Source organism: Chelonia mydas, chromosome 7 (assembly GCF_015237465.2).
Source record: "Chelonia mydas isolate rCheMyd1 chromosome 7, rCheMyd1.pri.v2, whole genome shotgun sequence".
Lineage (NCBI taxonomy): Eukaryota > Metazoa > Chordata > Testudines > Cheloniidae > Chelonia > Chelonia mydas.
Window position 1 is genome coordinate 120,716,198 of NC_057853.1, and position 16,990 is coordinate 120,733,187.

The 16,990-nt window shown below is 45.2% G+C and overlaps 1 protein-coding gene across 22 annotated transcripts in view; it reads left to right on the top strand.

Annotated features, from left to right (window-relative positions):
- Positions 1-2,679: 2,679 nt before the first annotated feature.
- BTRC (beta-transducin repeat containing E3 ubiquitin protein ligase) overlaps positions 2,680-16,990 on the top strand; it is a 171,612-nt gene continuing 157,301 nt past the window's right edge. For 5 of the 22 annotated variants that reach the window (XM_043552406.1, XM_043552409.1, XM_043552403.1 and 2 more), the window contains exons 1-2: positions 14,467-14,575; positions 15,948-16,001. In XM_043552406.1, coding sequence (XP_043408341.1) covers positions 14,504-14,575; positions 15,948-16,001 — 126 coding nt within the window. In that variant the 5' untranslated portion in view covers positions 14,467-14,503. Of the gene's footprint in view, positions 2,925-13,492; positions 13,913-14,466; positions 14,576-15,947; positions 16,002-16,990 lie in introns of those variants that run through there. The other 17 variants (XM_043552400.1, XM_043552404.1, XM_037903373.2 and 14 more) reach the window with 15 other exon arrangements.

The following is a 16,990-nucleotide window of genomic DNA, read 5'->3' on the forward strand; positions in this document are numbered from 1 at the left end:
TGGCAGCAGAGAGAGAGATGAGGAGCAATCAAGCAGAGCAGCGCAGAGTTTTGAGAGCCAGCCAGCGTTGCACTGTGACGTTCGGTCTGCTTGTGTTCTTAGAGTTGTTGCTTTTAGGTCTTGTTCAGCCGACCAGACGTACCTACGATCAGCTGACAAGATGGTAAACGCCATTTGTCCCTGTCTACACTGACTGCAAAGTCCAGTTTAACATCCTCTTACTTCTACTGTAAGTTCTTTGGAGCACAGACTGACTTGTTCTGTATTTGTACCGAGTCGAACACAATGGGGTCCTGGGCCATGACTGAGGTTCCCAGGTGCTACCTCAGTACAACTAGTAAGTCGCAGCTACCACAGCTCCTCAAAGTCATGTTCTAACAGGACGTAGTTTTCTAGTGAAGACAAGTCCTTACACAAGTAGTTAACAACCCCTTCTTCTTCCTTTGTTTTTTTAACTGGAGCCAGGGCAAACTTGATATGCTACTCCAGGAAACCGACCTTCTGCATCCTGAAGTTCTGGAGCTCTACTTCTCCTCCTCCACCGTCTCCATAACAATCTGCTCTCACCATTCAGTGCGTGTTGGCTGCTGCTGTTCTGAGAATTGATCGAACAGGAATACCTGACTGGCATCAAAGCAGGGTTTCTCCTCTGGCGACTTCCTCTGCTTGCGATTGTTCTAGCTGGTGCCTTGGAGCCAGTCCAATATAGCAGAATCTGACCTCATAACGAACAGGAATGGTTCATTCCTCTGGGCCTCATCCATACTGGTGGGGAACAGTCTGGAAATGACAGGGGCAACAGTTCAGTCCTAGGATACTGGGAAAGAACAGGGATGATGAGTGTGTGATGTCTGCTCCCCATATTCCCTTGCAAGTCAGCAGGTATCCCACAATATGCCAAGAAAATTGCCCCAAATCCGGGGAGCCTGGAGGCGGTGCAAGGGACTCTGGGATACCTACCTGCACTGCACCCTTCTTACACTGATGTAGCGTGGCACTGTGTGGACGCAAGTGATGTTGCTTGCATGGATGCAAACACAATAGTGTGAAATACTGAAACGAGGGTTTCATCAGTGTATTACAGGGGTAAGTCACAGCAGGACAAGCACAGTTTTCCACCAGTGCAGTCTGCCTGCCTTAGCTACGTTGACAGAACTGCTCAGCTGTGTGCCATAGGCCCTATACTCTTCAGCGACCAATGCAGATTCCCTTTTAGCTCAGATGACAAGCATGGTTCTAGCCATGCTGTTGCAGTGAAGTTCTGGGCAGCTGTGGGGTGCACCATACTGCCATTGAAATCCTCTGTGGCCTGGCACTGGGCTGCAGAACTCACCTGTAGGGCCTTAACCATCCCCCCCACAGGGGCATCATTTCAGAAAAATTCAAGTCAAGGGGGGTTAGGGGGCTGGTCCCATCTCAGAGGGGGGCAGGGAGGAGGCAGCCTGGTCCTATCCCTGGGAGGTGGGGGGCATTCTGGGGAGTGTCTCACGCATGGCCAGCAAGGGGCAGAGGTCAGGGCTTAACTCATGCTGTTGTCAGCTCTGGCCCATGCTACTGCTGCAGCTTCCTGCCTGGCCAGGGGGAAATGAGGGTGATGCTGACACTGTGGCACTGCAGCATGGGCTGGTGAGGAGCTATGAAAAAGCAACTGCCTCTCCCCACCCTCTAGCAAACGATGCTCCCAAGCACTCCACCCATTCAGCCATGGAGCAGGGAGGCCCTGGGCACGATGTCGTACCCCAGTGCCATGCTGGGTCACTTGCAGCCACATCCTCCTAGGCAGCGGCAGCTACTTGTTTTCGTTTGCAAGGCCCTTTGTGGCCGATCCCCACCCCGCCTGTCAACTCCCACACGCGACTGAGAGATCAACTTCTGCCTCTGCTCTGCCAATGCCTTGAGCCTTCGCCACCCCCTCGTTAATGTTTTCAGATGAACACCTTCACGTTGTCTCCTATACCACCTCTCGCAGTCGGGAGGAGCACGTCATAAACCTCAACCAACCTACTCACCGCCCTCCTTTAAAATCCTCTTTTGCTGCAACAACTCGCTACAAATCACAACACCTGCTGCCCTGCGAGACAGCTGCCCAGCTCTCCGACCAGCATCATCTCATTGTTTCCTTCTGCTCCCCCTCAGTCTGTCTGTAGCCACCCGTTGGCTGTCAATTGCAAGCGGTTTGGGGCAGAGACCAGTTCTTTGTTCTATGTCTGTACAGCGCCTAGCGTAACGGGGGGCTGGGCCCTGCCGAAGGTCCTAGGCCTTAGCACAGTGACTACAGTGAGGATAATGGGGAATTGCAAACTTGGGAGCATCAAAAATTCACGAGTCAGACCTGGTGAAACCCAAAGACAAATGTTGGGCTGGCACATGAGCCACCAAGCTACACCTGGACCCGCTTCCAACCTCCCTCTGCAACCACCAGGGCTAGAAACTTCCTTTAAAAAAAAAAAAAAGAAGAAGCCAAGGGCCGCCCTCATCACATGACTCCAGGAGACGGGCCTGTAAGAGAAAGATCAGCAGACGTATGGGAGTCCTCGCAGTGATACTGCACAGGCTTGCCCACCTACAGCCCAAATAGACTACAACTCCCATCAGCCACCGCTGCCCGCCGTCCGGCCTGGCATGCGCAGAGCGGCTGCGGGGCGCGGATGGGCCGTCGCCGCGCGGCATGCCGGGAGCTGTAGTGCCTCTGTGCCGCCCAGGCGCTTGCCTGTGCCGCCGCTGGGGACTACGTTTCCCGTGGGTCTGCGGGCGGCGCGTGCGCCCTGCCGGGGGAAGCGGCGGTTCCTGCTTGCGCTGGCCGCGGCCTGCCTGGCACTGAGGGAGGGGGCGGCCCAGGCCCCGGACCGGCGGCGGCGGAGCAGCGGGGCGGGGCTATGGACCCGGCGGAGGCCGTGCTGCAGGAGAAGGCCCTGAAGTTCATGGTGAGGGGCAAAGGGCCGGGGCCCCTGGCGGGCTGGAGGACGGGTGTGGGGCCGACTAGGGGGAGGGGCAAGTGGGGGGGGCGTGCTGAGGTTGGGGGGCAAAGGGCTGGGGGAGTTGGGGGGGCAAAGGGCTGGGGGAGTTGGGGGGGCAAAGGGCTGAGGTTGGGGTGGGGGGGCAAAGGGCTGGGGGAGGGGAGAGTTGGGGGGGCAAAGGGCTGAGCTTGGGGTGGGGGGGCAAAGGGCGGGGGGAGGGGAGAGTTGGGGGGGCAAAGGGCGGGGGGAGGGGAGAGTTGGGGGGGCAAAGGGCGGGGGGAGAGGTACCTGTTGGTTCACAGGGGTGGGGGCCTCCTGGGAGGGAGGGGTCAGTGTTTGGGGGAGCCAGGCGTTGGGGGGAGAGGTGAGCGCTAAGCTGTGGGATTCCCAGAGGGTGGGGGGGGGGGTAAAGGGCTGGGGAACAGGGCATGGGGGGGTGCTGAGCGGTGGGAGGCAAAGGCCTGGGGAAGGTAGGCTTGGGGGAGGGGAAGGGATGGGTGGGCACCTGAGGGGGTAGGAGCAGGTGGTGATGGTGAAGGCGGTATTGGGAGTCTCAGAGGGTGAACACCAGAGTGTTGAAGCACAGGGGGCACTTGGGGCAGAACTGGATGGGGAAATATGCCAGGGTGCTGAGTCAGGAAGGGGGCAGGTTCTGGGGTATGCGAGGCAGGCACCTTGGAGGAAGAGTGCGTGCTGGTATGGGGGGAAGGCACCTGAACATTTGTAAAGTTGACCAGTGTTGGCAGTACATAGTGAGACAAGTAGGAGCGCTTGGGGTATCTTTTGGCTGGGTTGGGGGATGCTAGTGATGGGAATAGGGCTTACCTATAGGAGGTGGGGTTAAATGTTGGGATTTGGGTGCAAGAGCATGTGGACAAGAGACATTGCACTGGGGGACAGGGGGGCACCTGCAGATGTGGCAGGAGGGCACCTGCAGTATGGTTGCAGTTCTCTGGTGGTCCTAGAGATTCTAAACAAGTTTTCTAGCCTGATTTGATGGTAAGAGGTGACCCATCAAGCACTGGTGCCTGAGAGAGGTAAAGATTTTGTTCTGCATGTAGTGTGTGAGGTGTATTAGTTTCATCTGCACATCCGCTCTCCACAGTGGGTTTTTTTTTTAAATTTTTCCCTTATGCCCCTTTTTATCCTGGGTGCGGAATTGTATATATTGACGTTTTAATCGGTTATGTTTTCCTGCTACATATCCTTGTTAATAGAGTGGATGTAAAGAGCCTTTATACTGTCTTGGTTTATAAATGGGCCTGTGGCACAGAAAATAGCTTTGGGCATCAGTAGCCAAATCAGTTTTCAAATGTGACTGGTCTGTTTAGATTTAAGATAATATACCAAATGAAACAGTTATATTCCTTTTTTTACCATTGTTGATATTTCTAGATTTTTGGTTGGAAAATAGCATCAAGAAACTGAAGCAAACAGTGATGCCAGCTTAATTAAATGCTAATTTTAGATGCTCTAAGCTGTTCTGCTTCTAAGAATACATTTCAAGTGACTGGCAACATTTGTTGAAAGTTTATTTGTTGTGGATTAATGATTCAGTGGCACAGAATTAAATCTTTACTCATAAAGAGTCTAAAATACAGCTAACGTGGAAATATTGAAACACTAGATACAAATCTTGGCTTTCATTTGCACTTCAAAAGGTAGTAGAAAGTCTAAACTCTTAATTAGCTTCTATTTTTTGTCTTGTAGAATTGGTATCTGTTTTTAAATCTCTTGTTTCTGTTCAGATCATTGAATTCTTTTGCCAGTTCCTTGTATTTTTGTCAGGTTTATGGAATCTCAGGTTGAAGAGGTGAAAAAGATATTGGATGTCAAAATATCTTTGGCAGCAAAAAAATGCCCTCTCCATATGTGATTGACATGAGGAGTGTGCCATATCCTGTTGGATATATATCTGGCCATGGTAATCCGCTCATTTGTGACCTACCTCTAGGCTTGATAATTACAACTTATTGTGACTAGGAGTCATGAAGTCTTGCACCTTGAAAAAATTCCAGCTGTCTACTGAGTAGTACAGAGCACCATGTTGATGCTCCTGATTCCACATCGGCTCCCAATTGAATAAAGAGTCCAGTTCCAGGTCTCTGACCTGATATTTGGAGCCCTCCATGGTATCGACCTTAGGTATCTGACGGAATACCTGACCTTCCATGACCACAGCCAGGCTATGTTCTGCTGGAACAATGAAACGTCAACGAATTGGGAGAGAAAAGGAGTACTTGTGGCACCTTAGAGACTAACCAATTTATTTGAGCATGAGCTTTCGTGAGCTACAGCTCACTTCATCGGATGCATCCGATGAAGTGAGCTGTAGCTCACGAAAGCTCATGCTCAAATAAATTGGTTAGTCTCTAAGGTGCCACAAGTACTCCTTTTCTTTTTGCGACTACAGACTAACACGGCTGTTACTCTGAATTGGGAGAGGCGAGTCAGTGTGGGAGAAAGAACTTTCACAGGAACAGGCCATAGACTGTTGAACTCACTCTGAGTGTTGAGTGACCAAGGACTTCACTGAATTGAGGAATAAATGACAGAGTGCTTTGATTTTTAGTTTTCCCTAAAAGAGTTCTTTACACACAGACATGCAAAACACACAAGGAAACAAAAGCAATCAAACTATAAAATAAAATGCTTAGTTTATCGTTTTTCTTAACTGGAAGGGAAGAGAGAGAGACTTTTATTTGAAGATTTGTGAGTGGTGTGTAGCCTGTCACTTAAATCAGCTTCTGTACCAGTTGACTGGAGGATCACTAATGTGATGCCAGTTTTTAAAAAGGTTCCAGAGGTGTTCCTGGCAATTGCAGGACAGTAAACCTAACTTCAGAAGCAGGCAAATTGGTTGAAACTATAGTAAAGAACAGAATTATTAGCCACATAGATTAACATGATTTGTTTGCGGAAGTCAACACAGCTTTTGCAAATCATGCCTCGCCAATCTATTAGAATTCTTTGAGGGGGTCAACAAACATGTGGACAAGGGTGATCCAGTGGATATAGTGTACTTGGACATTCAGAAAGCCTTTCACAGGGTCCCTCACCAAAGGCTCTTAGGCAAAATAACCTGTCATGGATAAGATGGAAGGTTCTCTCATGGATCAGTAATTGGCTAAAAGATAGGCAACAAAGGGTAAGAATAAATGGTCCATTTTCAGGGTGGGGAGAGGTAAATAACGGTATCCCTCGGGGATCTGTACTGGGACCAGTGCTGTTCAACATATTCATAAATGATCTGGAAATAAGGGGTAAACAGGTGGCAAAATTTGCAGATGATACAAAATTACTCAAGATAGTTTAGTCCAAAGCTGACTGCGAAGAGTTGTGAGGGGACCTCACAAAACTGGATGACGGGGCAACAAAATGGCAGATGAAATTCAATGCTGATAAATGCAAAGTAATGTGCATTGGAATACCTAATTCCAGCTATGCATACAAAATGATGGGGTCTAAACTAGCTGTTGCCACTCAAGAAAGTGATCTTGGGGTCATCCTGGATAGTTCTCTGAAAACATCTGCTCAGTGTGCAGCGGTAGTCAAAAAAGCTAACAACGTTATGAACCATTAGGATTGGGATAGATGGTAAGGCAGAAAATATCATAATGCCACCGTATAAATCCATCGTATGCCCATACCTTGAATACTTCCTGCAGTTCTGGTCACCCCATCTCAAAAAGATATATTAGAATTGGAAAAGGTACAGAGAAGGGCAACAAAAAAGTGTATAGAACAACTTTGATATGATGGGAGATTTAAAAGACTGGGACTTTTCAGCTTGGAGGAGACAAATAAGAGGGGATACGACAGAAGTCTATAAAATCATGAATGGTGTGGAGAAAGAATAAGGAAGTGTTTTATACCCCTTCCCATAACACAAGAACCGGGGGTCACCCAATTAAATTAATAGGCAGCAGGTTTAAAACAAACAAAAGGAAGTACTACTTCACACAACACAGTCAGTCTGTTGCCAGGGGATGTTGTGAAGGCCAAAAGGATAAGTGGGTTCAAAAAAGAATGAGATAAGTTCATGGACGATAAGTCTATCAATGGCTCTTAGCCAAGATCATCAGGGATGTGATCCTATGGCCTGGGTGTCCTAAACTTCTAATTACCAAAAGCTGGGAGTGGATGATGGGATGGATCACTTGATAATTGTCCTATTCTGTTCATTCCCTCTGAAGCATCTGGCCCCTGCTACTGTCAGAAGATAGGATACTGTGCTAGATGGGCTGTTGATCTGACCCAGTATGGCCATTCTTAAGTTCTTATCTTATTTATATCTGTTTTGGGGGGGAGGGGGGGATTTATATTGGCACCCTTCACTATAGTTTCTGAGTACTTCCCACTTTAATTAGATTGGCAAATCAAGGTCCCTAATTGGACTTCTTGGGGTCTTCTGCTCTTCTCACATCCCTGATTATGGGGGCTCTGCATAGAGTAGGCTTTTTGGAGTAGGTACAAGGGGCAATTGTACATGCCAACCAGGTCATGCTGGAAAACTGGTTTGTTGATTTCTCTCTCTCTAAATGCTTGGGAGTTGCTTAGATATCGTGGTGATGGCAGCCATATAAGTACCTACATAGATCTGGAAAGATGTATTCTAGTTCATCCAGTGGTGGATCATCCACAGTTTACTCTCCCATATGTCCACATGGATGATATGCTTGGTATACCATCACTCTGACTGACTAAGTGGGTCATAGATTGGGCCGAAGTGGGACATGCAATTAATTATTGATTTACACGGCATCTTTCACAAGAGCCAAAGTGTGCCTTACCATATCAGATATTGAGAAACTCTTCATATTGACCAGACCCATTATCTATCCGGCTTCTGGTATTTTCGTTTTGACTACAGAGTCACATGTAATGACTGTTTGAAAACAGTTCAGTAGGTGGTGGTATCTCTGTCCCTGTCTGTAAGATTGTTTTTCATTTTTAAAATGTTTTGTGACTAATCATCAGTAATGACATTGGATCAATTGCTAAGCCACTAGATGTCAAGAAGAAATGCATGCTAATTTTGTTGTTGGTGTTTTCACACCTAGCCAGTGATGGAAAATGTTATATTGAAACCTCATCCAGTGACTTAATGGATGAAATGAAGCCTTGTGTAAAAACAGGAGCTTATTCTTTTTCTGTGTGTCAGAAATCAGTTTATAGATTTGACATTTTGAAAAACGAAGTGGGCTTATATTGGGGTTGTTTTTTGAGCAGATGAGGATAGCAAAGGAAAGGAAGCCCTTGTCCCTGCTGGTTGGTAGTAGCTTGATTACCTGTCAATGATATATTTATGATGCATCCAGCCTGTATCTCTCATCGATTTATTAGATAAGTCTGATCATATGTAATACGTATTATCTAATTAATTTTAGGTAATGACATTCTACCTACCCAAATTATTCCTACAGTTTCAAGTAGACATAATATTCACTTACAATTCTAAATTATTGTTACTGTTAAGCAGCCCATCCTCAGAGATATTTTAGTGGCGAGTTAAGTGATTCCCTCTGTGTAGTTTATGCATCAACCTAATCTTGTAAGGATTCTCTTGGATCCTTTTGGATGAAAACTACTGTATAAATGTAAGGTATAAGGCAGCATGAATTGTATAGGCCAGTGCTCTGTAGCAAGTGCAGGAGGGATTTTATAGCACTGCAATCTACCTGTGTTCCCATCATCCATTTTGTGGTGTTTCTTAAATACCCTGGATAAAACAGCAGTCATCAAAAGGTTTAAGTTATAAGAGATATGGTGCCCTATTAATGCATAAGCTTAGAGGAGAATTACATATGCTCCTTCAGTTTTTGAAAAAACGTCTTGTTTTAAATAAAGCTCTGGGTTTTTTTTGTTTTGTTAAAGAATATGGAATTTTATTGTCATAACCATTTTCAAAAGTACTAAGAATGAGGAGTTCAATAAGTAACTTCCCTATTTGAATAAACTGTTTAAAAATGTAGATACAGTGCTTAAAGAATAAATGTAATAGGCTCAGCTGAGACTTTGATTAAATGTCATATAAACTAAACTATGTACGCCTGCATAGAATAGTAGATATTTTTTTCAAAGTAGCTTCAAATGGTTCTTTTAAGTGTATGAATGTTCTGATGATTATCTTTTTAATTAAAATGAGAAATCTTTGTTTAAAGTGGCATTCTTTTTTTTACAGCCTGTTACAGTCTCCGTAACAATCATTTCTTAAGTCTGAACGTTTTTAATTCCAGGAATCCATTTATATGAAACTATGTTTAGACTTAATTAAGGAATGATTCTTACAAAGCTTGTAAATAGCCAGGAAAAAAGGGACAGAAAATAAAACTGACAGTCACACTTAACAAAATGATTGTTACAAGGTATGTAATATGCTATAAAAATACAATAAAGGCCTTTTTATAAGAGTTCATATTTTTGATCCTCATTCTGAAAGGTATTTAAGAAAAATATCAAGGCTCTGTGAAGCAACATCTGTTTTCCTGAATGGACTAGTGACAACTTCAATTGTATTTAATTAGCAGTGCATGGAGCTGTACCTGATCAATTTAGGATCCTGTTTAAAATGCCTCTGCAGGCAGTATTTTAATATAGATTTAAGTTTTACCTTCTGTTTTTCACTATATGTGAATGAGGCAATCTCTCCCCACCGGCATTCCTGCCGTGGTTCATGGATGGGAAGATGTTGATACTGGCATTCTTCACTGATATAGTCTGTCTTCCACATACAAATTTACATTTCCCTTCCCTGGAATGGAGAGATATAAGGCCTGATCCTGGGAGGTGCTGAATACCCTTTAGTGCCATAAGAATGTCAGGCCATTAGCTTTTTCAACAGCTTCTGCCTTTGTGTATCTTCCAGTACTGTTTAATAAATATACACATTTGTTTCATCCCCCATTGACTGTACTGGCATTGATCCTCCAGGACTTTAAATACTTTGAGATCTATGGATGAACAATGCTATATAAGAGCTAGGTATATTTGTTGTTGTTGTTGTTAAGGTGCTATGTAAATGCAAAGTGTGTTGTTATATTCCCTTACCCATCGCGTATGGTTTACAGCAACTATGGGAACATGCTATCATTGCATTGCCAGAAAAACCCTGTGTTTCCTTAAATTTCATGATTACTAGATTTGTAGTGACTTTTGACCTCCTCCTAGTAAGCCAGCCAATAAGCTAAGCAGGATCCAACATGATTTGGATCTTAAAGGAAAAGTGAATCCTGAGTTAATTAACTGTTTTTCTCTGGCTGCTTAGTAAAGGCATTTGCAGTGGAAACAGACATTCAAATTCTTAGCCTCTGTGGTGGTCCAGTTTGTATTGACTACTTCTAGCTTGGGTGTTGGTAAGAACGAACTTTTAATATCCCAGAACTTAATAATTGTTTTAATAGTTATTTTAGATAAATTGCTTTTTACAGGTAATAGTATGCTTGCATTGCTTTCATTTTGATAGAGAATACCAAGTATCCAAGACAAGGGAAACATAAGGAGACATGTATCTAAGGAATAAAGGAGTTCAGGAGAGCTAGCAGTTTCTCAAAGAGACTGTATTAAAGGCACAACTGCAAACTATGCTGATGAGAAGAAAAGATAGGAAGAATAGTAAGAGGCCAATATGAGCTCTTTAATGACCTGAAAAACAAAAAGGAATCCTACAAAAAGTGGAAACATGGAGAGATTAACAAGGGGGAATACAAAAAGAATAGCACAATCACTTGGGGACAAAATCAGAAAGGTGTAACTTATTTTGTGCTTTGGCCTAGCAAGGGACATAGAAGACAATAAGAAGAGATTTTTAAAATACGTTAGGACCAAGAGAAAGATGAAGAAAAGGCCTCTACGTAGTGCGGAAGGGGAGCTAATAACAAATGACATCAAGGAGACTGAGATGGTTAATGCCTATTTTGCTTCAGTCTTCACTAAAAAGGCTTATGCATTGAATATTTGGTCACCAATCAATGTTAACTACAAGGGGGATGCAAACCAAAACTGGAAAAATACACATTAAAGAATATTTAGATAAGTTAGATGTATTCAAGTAGGCCAGGCCTCATGAAATACACCTGTGGTACTTAGGGAATTAACTGAAGCAATCTTGGAGCCATTAGCAGTTACCTTCGAGAACTCATGGAGGACAAGTGAGGTATCAGAAAAATTGGAGAAGGGCAAACATAATACCTATCTTCCAAATGGGGAAAAAAGGGCACCTGGGAATTTATAGACCAGTCAGCCTAATTTTGATACCTGGAAAGATATTGGAACAAATTATTAAACAATCTGTTTGTAAGCACTGGGAGGGTAATAGGGTTCTAAGGAATAGCCAACATGGATTTGTCAAGAAGAAATCTTGCCAAACCGACCTAATTGCCTTCTTTGACAGGGTTACTGGCCTGGTGGATGGGGGAAGCAGTAGACGTGATAGATCTTGATTTTAGTAAGGCTTTTGTCATAGTCCCACTGAACATTCTCACTAGCAAACTAGGGAAATGTGGTCTAGATGAAATTACTATAATGTAGGCGCACAACTTGATAACACATGTCATTTTGATTAAAAAACTAGAACAATATAAAATGAATGTGGAGCACACTAAATGAATTAAAAACTGATTGGTCTTAATATAACTGTAAATGGGGAATGATCATTGAGCAGATCTCTTTCCAAGAGTCTCAGTTCTTGGCCCCGTGCTATCTAACATCTTTATCAATGACCTGGAAGAAAACATAAAATCATCATTGATAAAGTTTGCAGATGACCCCAAAATTGGGGGAGTGGTAAATAATGAAGAAAATGGGTCACTGATTCAGAGCAATCTAGTTTGCTTGTTAAACTGGGCATGAGCAAACTATGTGGTTTAGTATGGCTAAATGTAAATGTGTTCATCTGGGAGCAAAGAATACAGGACATACTTACAGGATGGGGGATGCTCCAGGATGGTGTGGATTGCACCCTCAGCAAGTTTGCAGATGACACTAAACTGGGAGGAGAGGTAGATACGCTGGAGGGTAGGGATAGGATACAGAGGGACCTAGACAAATTGGAGGATTGGGCCAAAAGAAATCTGATGAGGTTCAACAAGGACAAGTGCAGAGTCCTGCACTTAGGACGGAAGAATCCCATGCATCGCTACAGACTAGGGACCAAATGGCTTGGCAGCAGTTCTGCAGAAAAGGACCTAGGGGTTACAGTGGATGACAAGCTGGATATGAGTCAACAGTGTGCCCTTGTTGCCAAGAAGGCCAATGGCATTTTGGGATGTATAAGTAGGGGCATTGCCAGCAGATCGAGGGACGTGATCGTTCCACTCTATTCGACACTGGTGAGGCCTCATCTGGAGTCCTGTGTCCAGTTTTGGGCCCCACACTACAAGAAGGATGTGGAAAAATTGGAGAGAGTCCATCGGAGGGCAACAAAAATGATTAGGGGACTGGAACGCATGAGTTATGAGGAGAGGCTGAGGGAACTGGGGATGTTTAGTCTGCGGAAGAGAAGAATGAGCGGGGATTTGATAGCTGCTTTCAACTACATGAAAGGGGGTTCCAAAGAGGATGGCTCTGGACTGTTCTCAGTGGTAGCGGATGACAGAACAAGGAGTAATGGTCTCAAGTTGCAGTGGGGGAGGTTTAGGTTGGATATTAGGAAAAACTTTTCCACTAGGAGGGCGGTGAAACACTGGAATGCATTACCTAGGGAGGTGGTGGAATCTCCTTCCTTCGAAGTTTTTAAGGTCAGGCTTGACAAAGCCCTGGCTGGGATGATTTAGTCGGGGATCGGTCCTGCTTTGAGCAGGGGGTTGGACTAGATGACCTCCTGAGGTCCCTTCCAACCCTGATATTCTATGGTTCTGTGACACAGGGACTCTGAAAGATTTGGGGTCGTGGTGGAGAATCCCAGTGGGACACTGTAGCTAAAAGAGCTAATGAGATCCTAGGATGCATAAACAGGGGACTCTGGAGTAAGTTATTTTACCTCTGGATTTGGCACTGGTGAGACCACCGATGGAATGCTGTGTCCTGTTCTGGTGTCCACAATTAAATAGAGATGTTGATAAACTGGAGGGGATTCAGAGAATGATTAAAAAATTAGAAAACATGCCTTACAGTGATAGACTCAAGGAGCTCAATTTAGTTAGCTTAATAGAGAGAAGGCTAAGGGGTGGCTTGATTACAATCTATAAATACCTACTTACAGTAAATCTACATTGCAGTGTAAGCCCGGGGTTAGTGGGACTTGAGTCAGCTGACCTGTGTTAGAGAACCCTGGGCTTGATCATCTACACTGATTCTTAACCCTATGTTAAGATTTTTCAGATCTGGGCTTGAACCTGGGGCTCTGGTGTCCACACTGCAGCATGTTGACCTGAGTCAAACCAAACATATCCCAGAGCCTCTAGCACCCTCCTGAAATGTACCCACTCTAGCCCTTTGACCATGATGCACTGTGGGAAATCTTTACTGCCCACCCTGCACGTTACAGGAAGTGTGACCAGCCTGCCGAGCAGTCATTTTGGTCTGTGTTCTCCCAGATACTGGAGCCAGCCTTTTGAAGAACTTCTCTTGCTTGCACTTTCACTCCTGTGTCAGGAAACAGGCAGAGCTTCCATGAGATGCTGGTGAACATTTCCATGGCACTTTCTGACCCACCAGAGGTACCTGATGGATTTCATCATGGAGGAGGAGGCAGAGGAGGAACAGTACCCTGGCACGGCAGACTTGCACTGGCAGATGCTGCTCAGTACAACCAGTGCATCTGGTGCAGGACTACAAGACCTAGGATGACCAGCAGTGGGTCTAGAACTTTCGCGTGAAGAAAGCTACATTTCTGGAGCTTTGTGAGCAGCTTTTCCTGACTCTCCAGTGTAAAGACACACACATGAGGCACTCTTGCCTGTCCATAAGCGGGCTGCTATGACCGCCTGGAAGCTGGCTACCTCAGACTGCTACAAGTCTGATGTCTACCAGTTTGATGTTGGAGAGTTGACTGTGGTTGAAGTGGTAGCAGAGGTTTCTGAGGCAATCAGGCATGTGGTGTACCCCAAGGTGGCGGGCATTCAAGATATTCTGGAGGCAATTGCTGGCTTTGAGATAATGGGGTTTCCAAACTGCACTAGGGCCATTGATGGGACTCGTGTTCTTAGTTTGCCCTCCTTAAGGCGCATGTGAGGACATAGACCGCAAAGGGCACTACTCCATTGTCATGCAGGCCCTCATGGATCACAGAGGCTGATTTATGAATGTCAGTGTGGGCTGCACTGGAAGAGTTCACAGTGTCAGTTATTCGCCATTCGGGAGTCTACATTTATGGACAGGCTGGCACGCTAGTCCCACTAAACGATACTATAAATGGAGTTGCAGTCCCCACTGTTATTCTGGGAGACGCTGCCTACCTCTTTTTGCCTTGTTTTATGAAACTACACCCTGATTTCAGAGGCTCTGGCAAAAGGAGGTTTGTTTACACTCTCAGCAGGTGAAGAGTGGCTGTTGCATGTGCTTTTGGCAGATTAAAATCCTGGTAGAGGTGTCCACAGAGCCATTTAATGCCAGTGTCATCAACGCTGTCTGCATTACTATGGCTTGCTGTGCTCCTCGCAATCTTTGTGAAGCCAGAGGTGAGTCATTTCCTCCTGAATGGACCTATGACCGTGAGGGGCCGCTGAATCGCTATGCTCAGCCAAACAGTGCATCTGTCTTGAGCTGGCTGCACCCAGGAAACAGAGGTCGGGGATGTTTTGAGTTCTTACAGTATGGACTTGCACAGCCCAGTGGAAGAGGGGAATAGTACCTATATGAATGTGCTTGTTGGGGGGAAAGGGGCTAATGGATTTTGGGGAGTGTTTGCTTGATTGCTGTGCAATATACTTATGCGTGACATGTTGAATAATGGATTGGGGGGTGGCATGTAGGTTCATAGAAGGAAGGTATTGAAGGGTGAATTGCTGTACCTAACCGCATAGAGGAATAGTGTTGCTTAGTCATGTATAATTGCTCCGATCATGTTTTTAGTTTTATCCCAAATCATGATTGTATGAGGTGATGCACTGATAGCAATAAACTTTCTTGATGATATAAAAGGCTTTATCTGTAGACGTGTTAAACCTGTACGACAGTCGCCTATTGCTTCTCAGGCCAGCTGACATTACAACACCCAAAAACAACTACCAGAAGAACATTTCCAAAACAAAAATATAAAAGAGCAGGAAACAGTGCAAACATGACATAAACCCCCTACCGCTTCTTGGCTCCATGTTCTCCATTCCCTTCTTTCTCCATTTTCTGCGTACTTGGTGCCAGGCTGGGAGTGGAGGTATCCACAGGAGAGGGGTTCAAGAAGGAAGGCTACCGGGGGTTTCGTTGCTCTGCCCAGCCTTTTATGGGCTTGAACGCGTGGGCTGCCCCAACATGGAGTTGTCCAAGGTATTTTTAGACTGAGGGTACGTTGCAGGGAGACCAGGTCATGGTGTGGGAAAGGCAGCAGGAGCCGGTGCTCCACCCGCCATGGTGGAGATGAGTCACTCAAACAGTTCTCTGAGCTCTGTCCTTCTCCCTTAGCCACCATTCCTGTTCTAGGAACTGTGTTGCAAGTGCCTGCTGCACAGCTGAAACCCTGTTCTCCCCCCGGGCAGCAAGCCTTAGCTTTTCCACGTGCCTCTCAGCATGCTATTGTTCCAGTCTTTCATTTCTCTGCTGCTGGTATTGGACTGTTTATCAGCCCTCTCAAGAACTTTGACTGTAACTTCATCACAGAAATGCTTCCGTCTGGAACGGTCCACGAAGGTATATTGGGCCAAGCGTAAAATTCTGGATGTACAGCAGCCAATGGAGATTAAGGGGCCTGAAATAGGACAAGAAATAGAGGGTAATTGTCTAAAGTAGCTCAGTGAAGGAGCATAGAGTTAATTCTTGTGGAATCTCAAGGACATAAAATGTTACATTTCAAAACTGAACCAAAATATATTGTGAAAGGGATGCTTCTGTCCACAGAATCTCTCTGGATACAACCTGGTTAATCACAGTTCCAGAAGTGCAGAGACAATGGTAAGTTAAAAATTATAAGCTTTTTTGGTTTTATAAAAATTTCATAAGTAATTGGATTGTTGGGGGGTGGCAACAAGTGCACTGGCAACAAAGGCTTTTTCTATCATTTCCAGCCTTTCATGTTTTGGAGGACATAACTGTTGTTTGTGGTGCCCTCATCGAAAAAGGAGATGTTATTCCAAGCTATTGGTGGGAAATCTACACTATACGCAGCTGAAATATTCAAATGTATAGTGACTGAACAGCACATCAATGAGTGTAGTGAGCTAGTCAGCTACCGAGGTGGCCCTGGAAAATATGCTTTTCCCGGCAATGTAACTACCTAGCTGGAGTTCCTGCTTCAGGAAGAGTTTGCAGCTATCAGCAACCAGGCGTGTGTCAGAATCCATGAAGGAATTAACAGGATGCTGCCTTAGCTTACCTGTGGCTTACCCTGTTATGGCTTCATGCAAATACACAGAACTCCACAGCCTTCCTCCTCCCCGCTCATGGCACATTTCTGGACAAAAATTGACACCCCAGTCGTACTTGGAATATTTTGTTACCCGTGGACTGCATGGACAACCTCTAATTGAAATGGAATAGATTTGGAAATATAACAGTTTTACTTACACACACACACACACACACACACACACTCTCTCTCTCTCTCTCTTCACTGTTTCTGGGTTGCTCCATAGATCACTGAGCAGTTACAGTGTGGCAGACTTTAAGACCTGTCAATGTAAGGTTATTAACTGTAAGAACTAGAAATGGCCCTAGCAAAAATTTGAGCTTTTCAATTAAAAATGCTCTTTAAATCTGTCCTTTATCGCAGTGATTCTCAACCTGCGGTCTGAGTCCATGGACTATGTCTTAAGGGGTCTGCAAAAGACTTTGGCAGTGTTTACACTGGAGAGATTACAGTGGTGCAGCTGTGCTGCTGTAGGATCTCTTGTGTAGCCGCTCTATGCCGATGGGGGAGAGAGCTCTCCTGTTGACATAGTCCA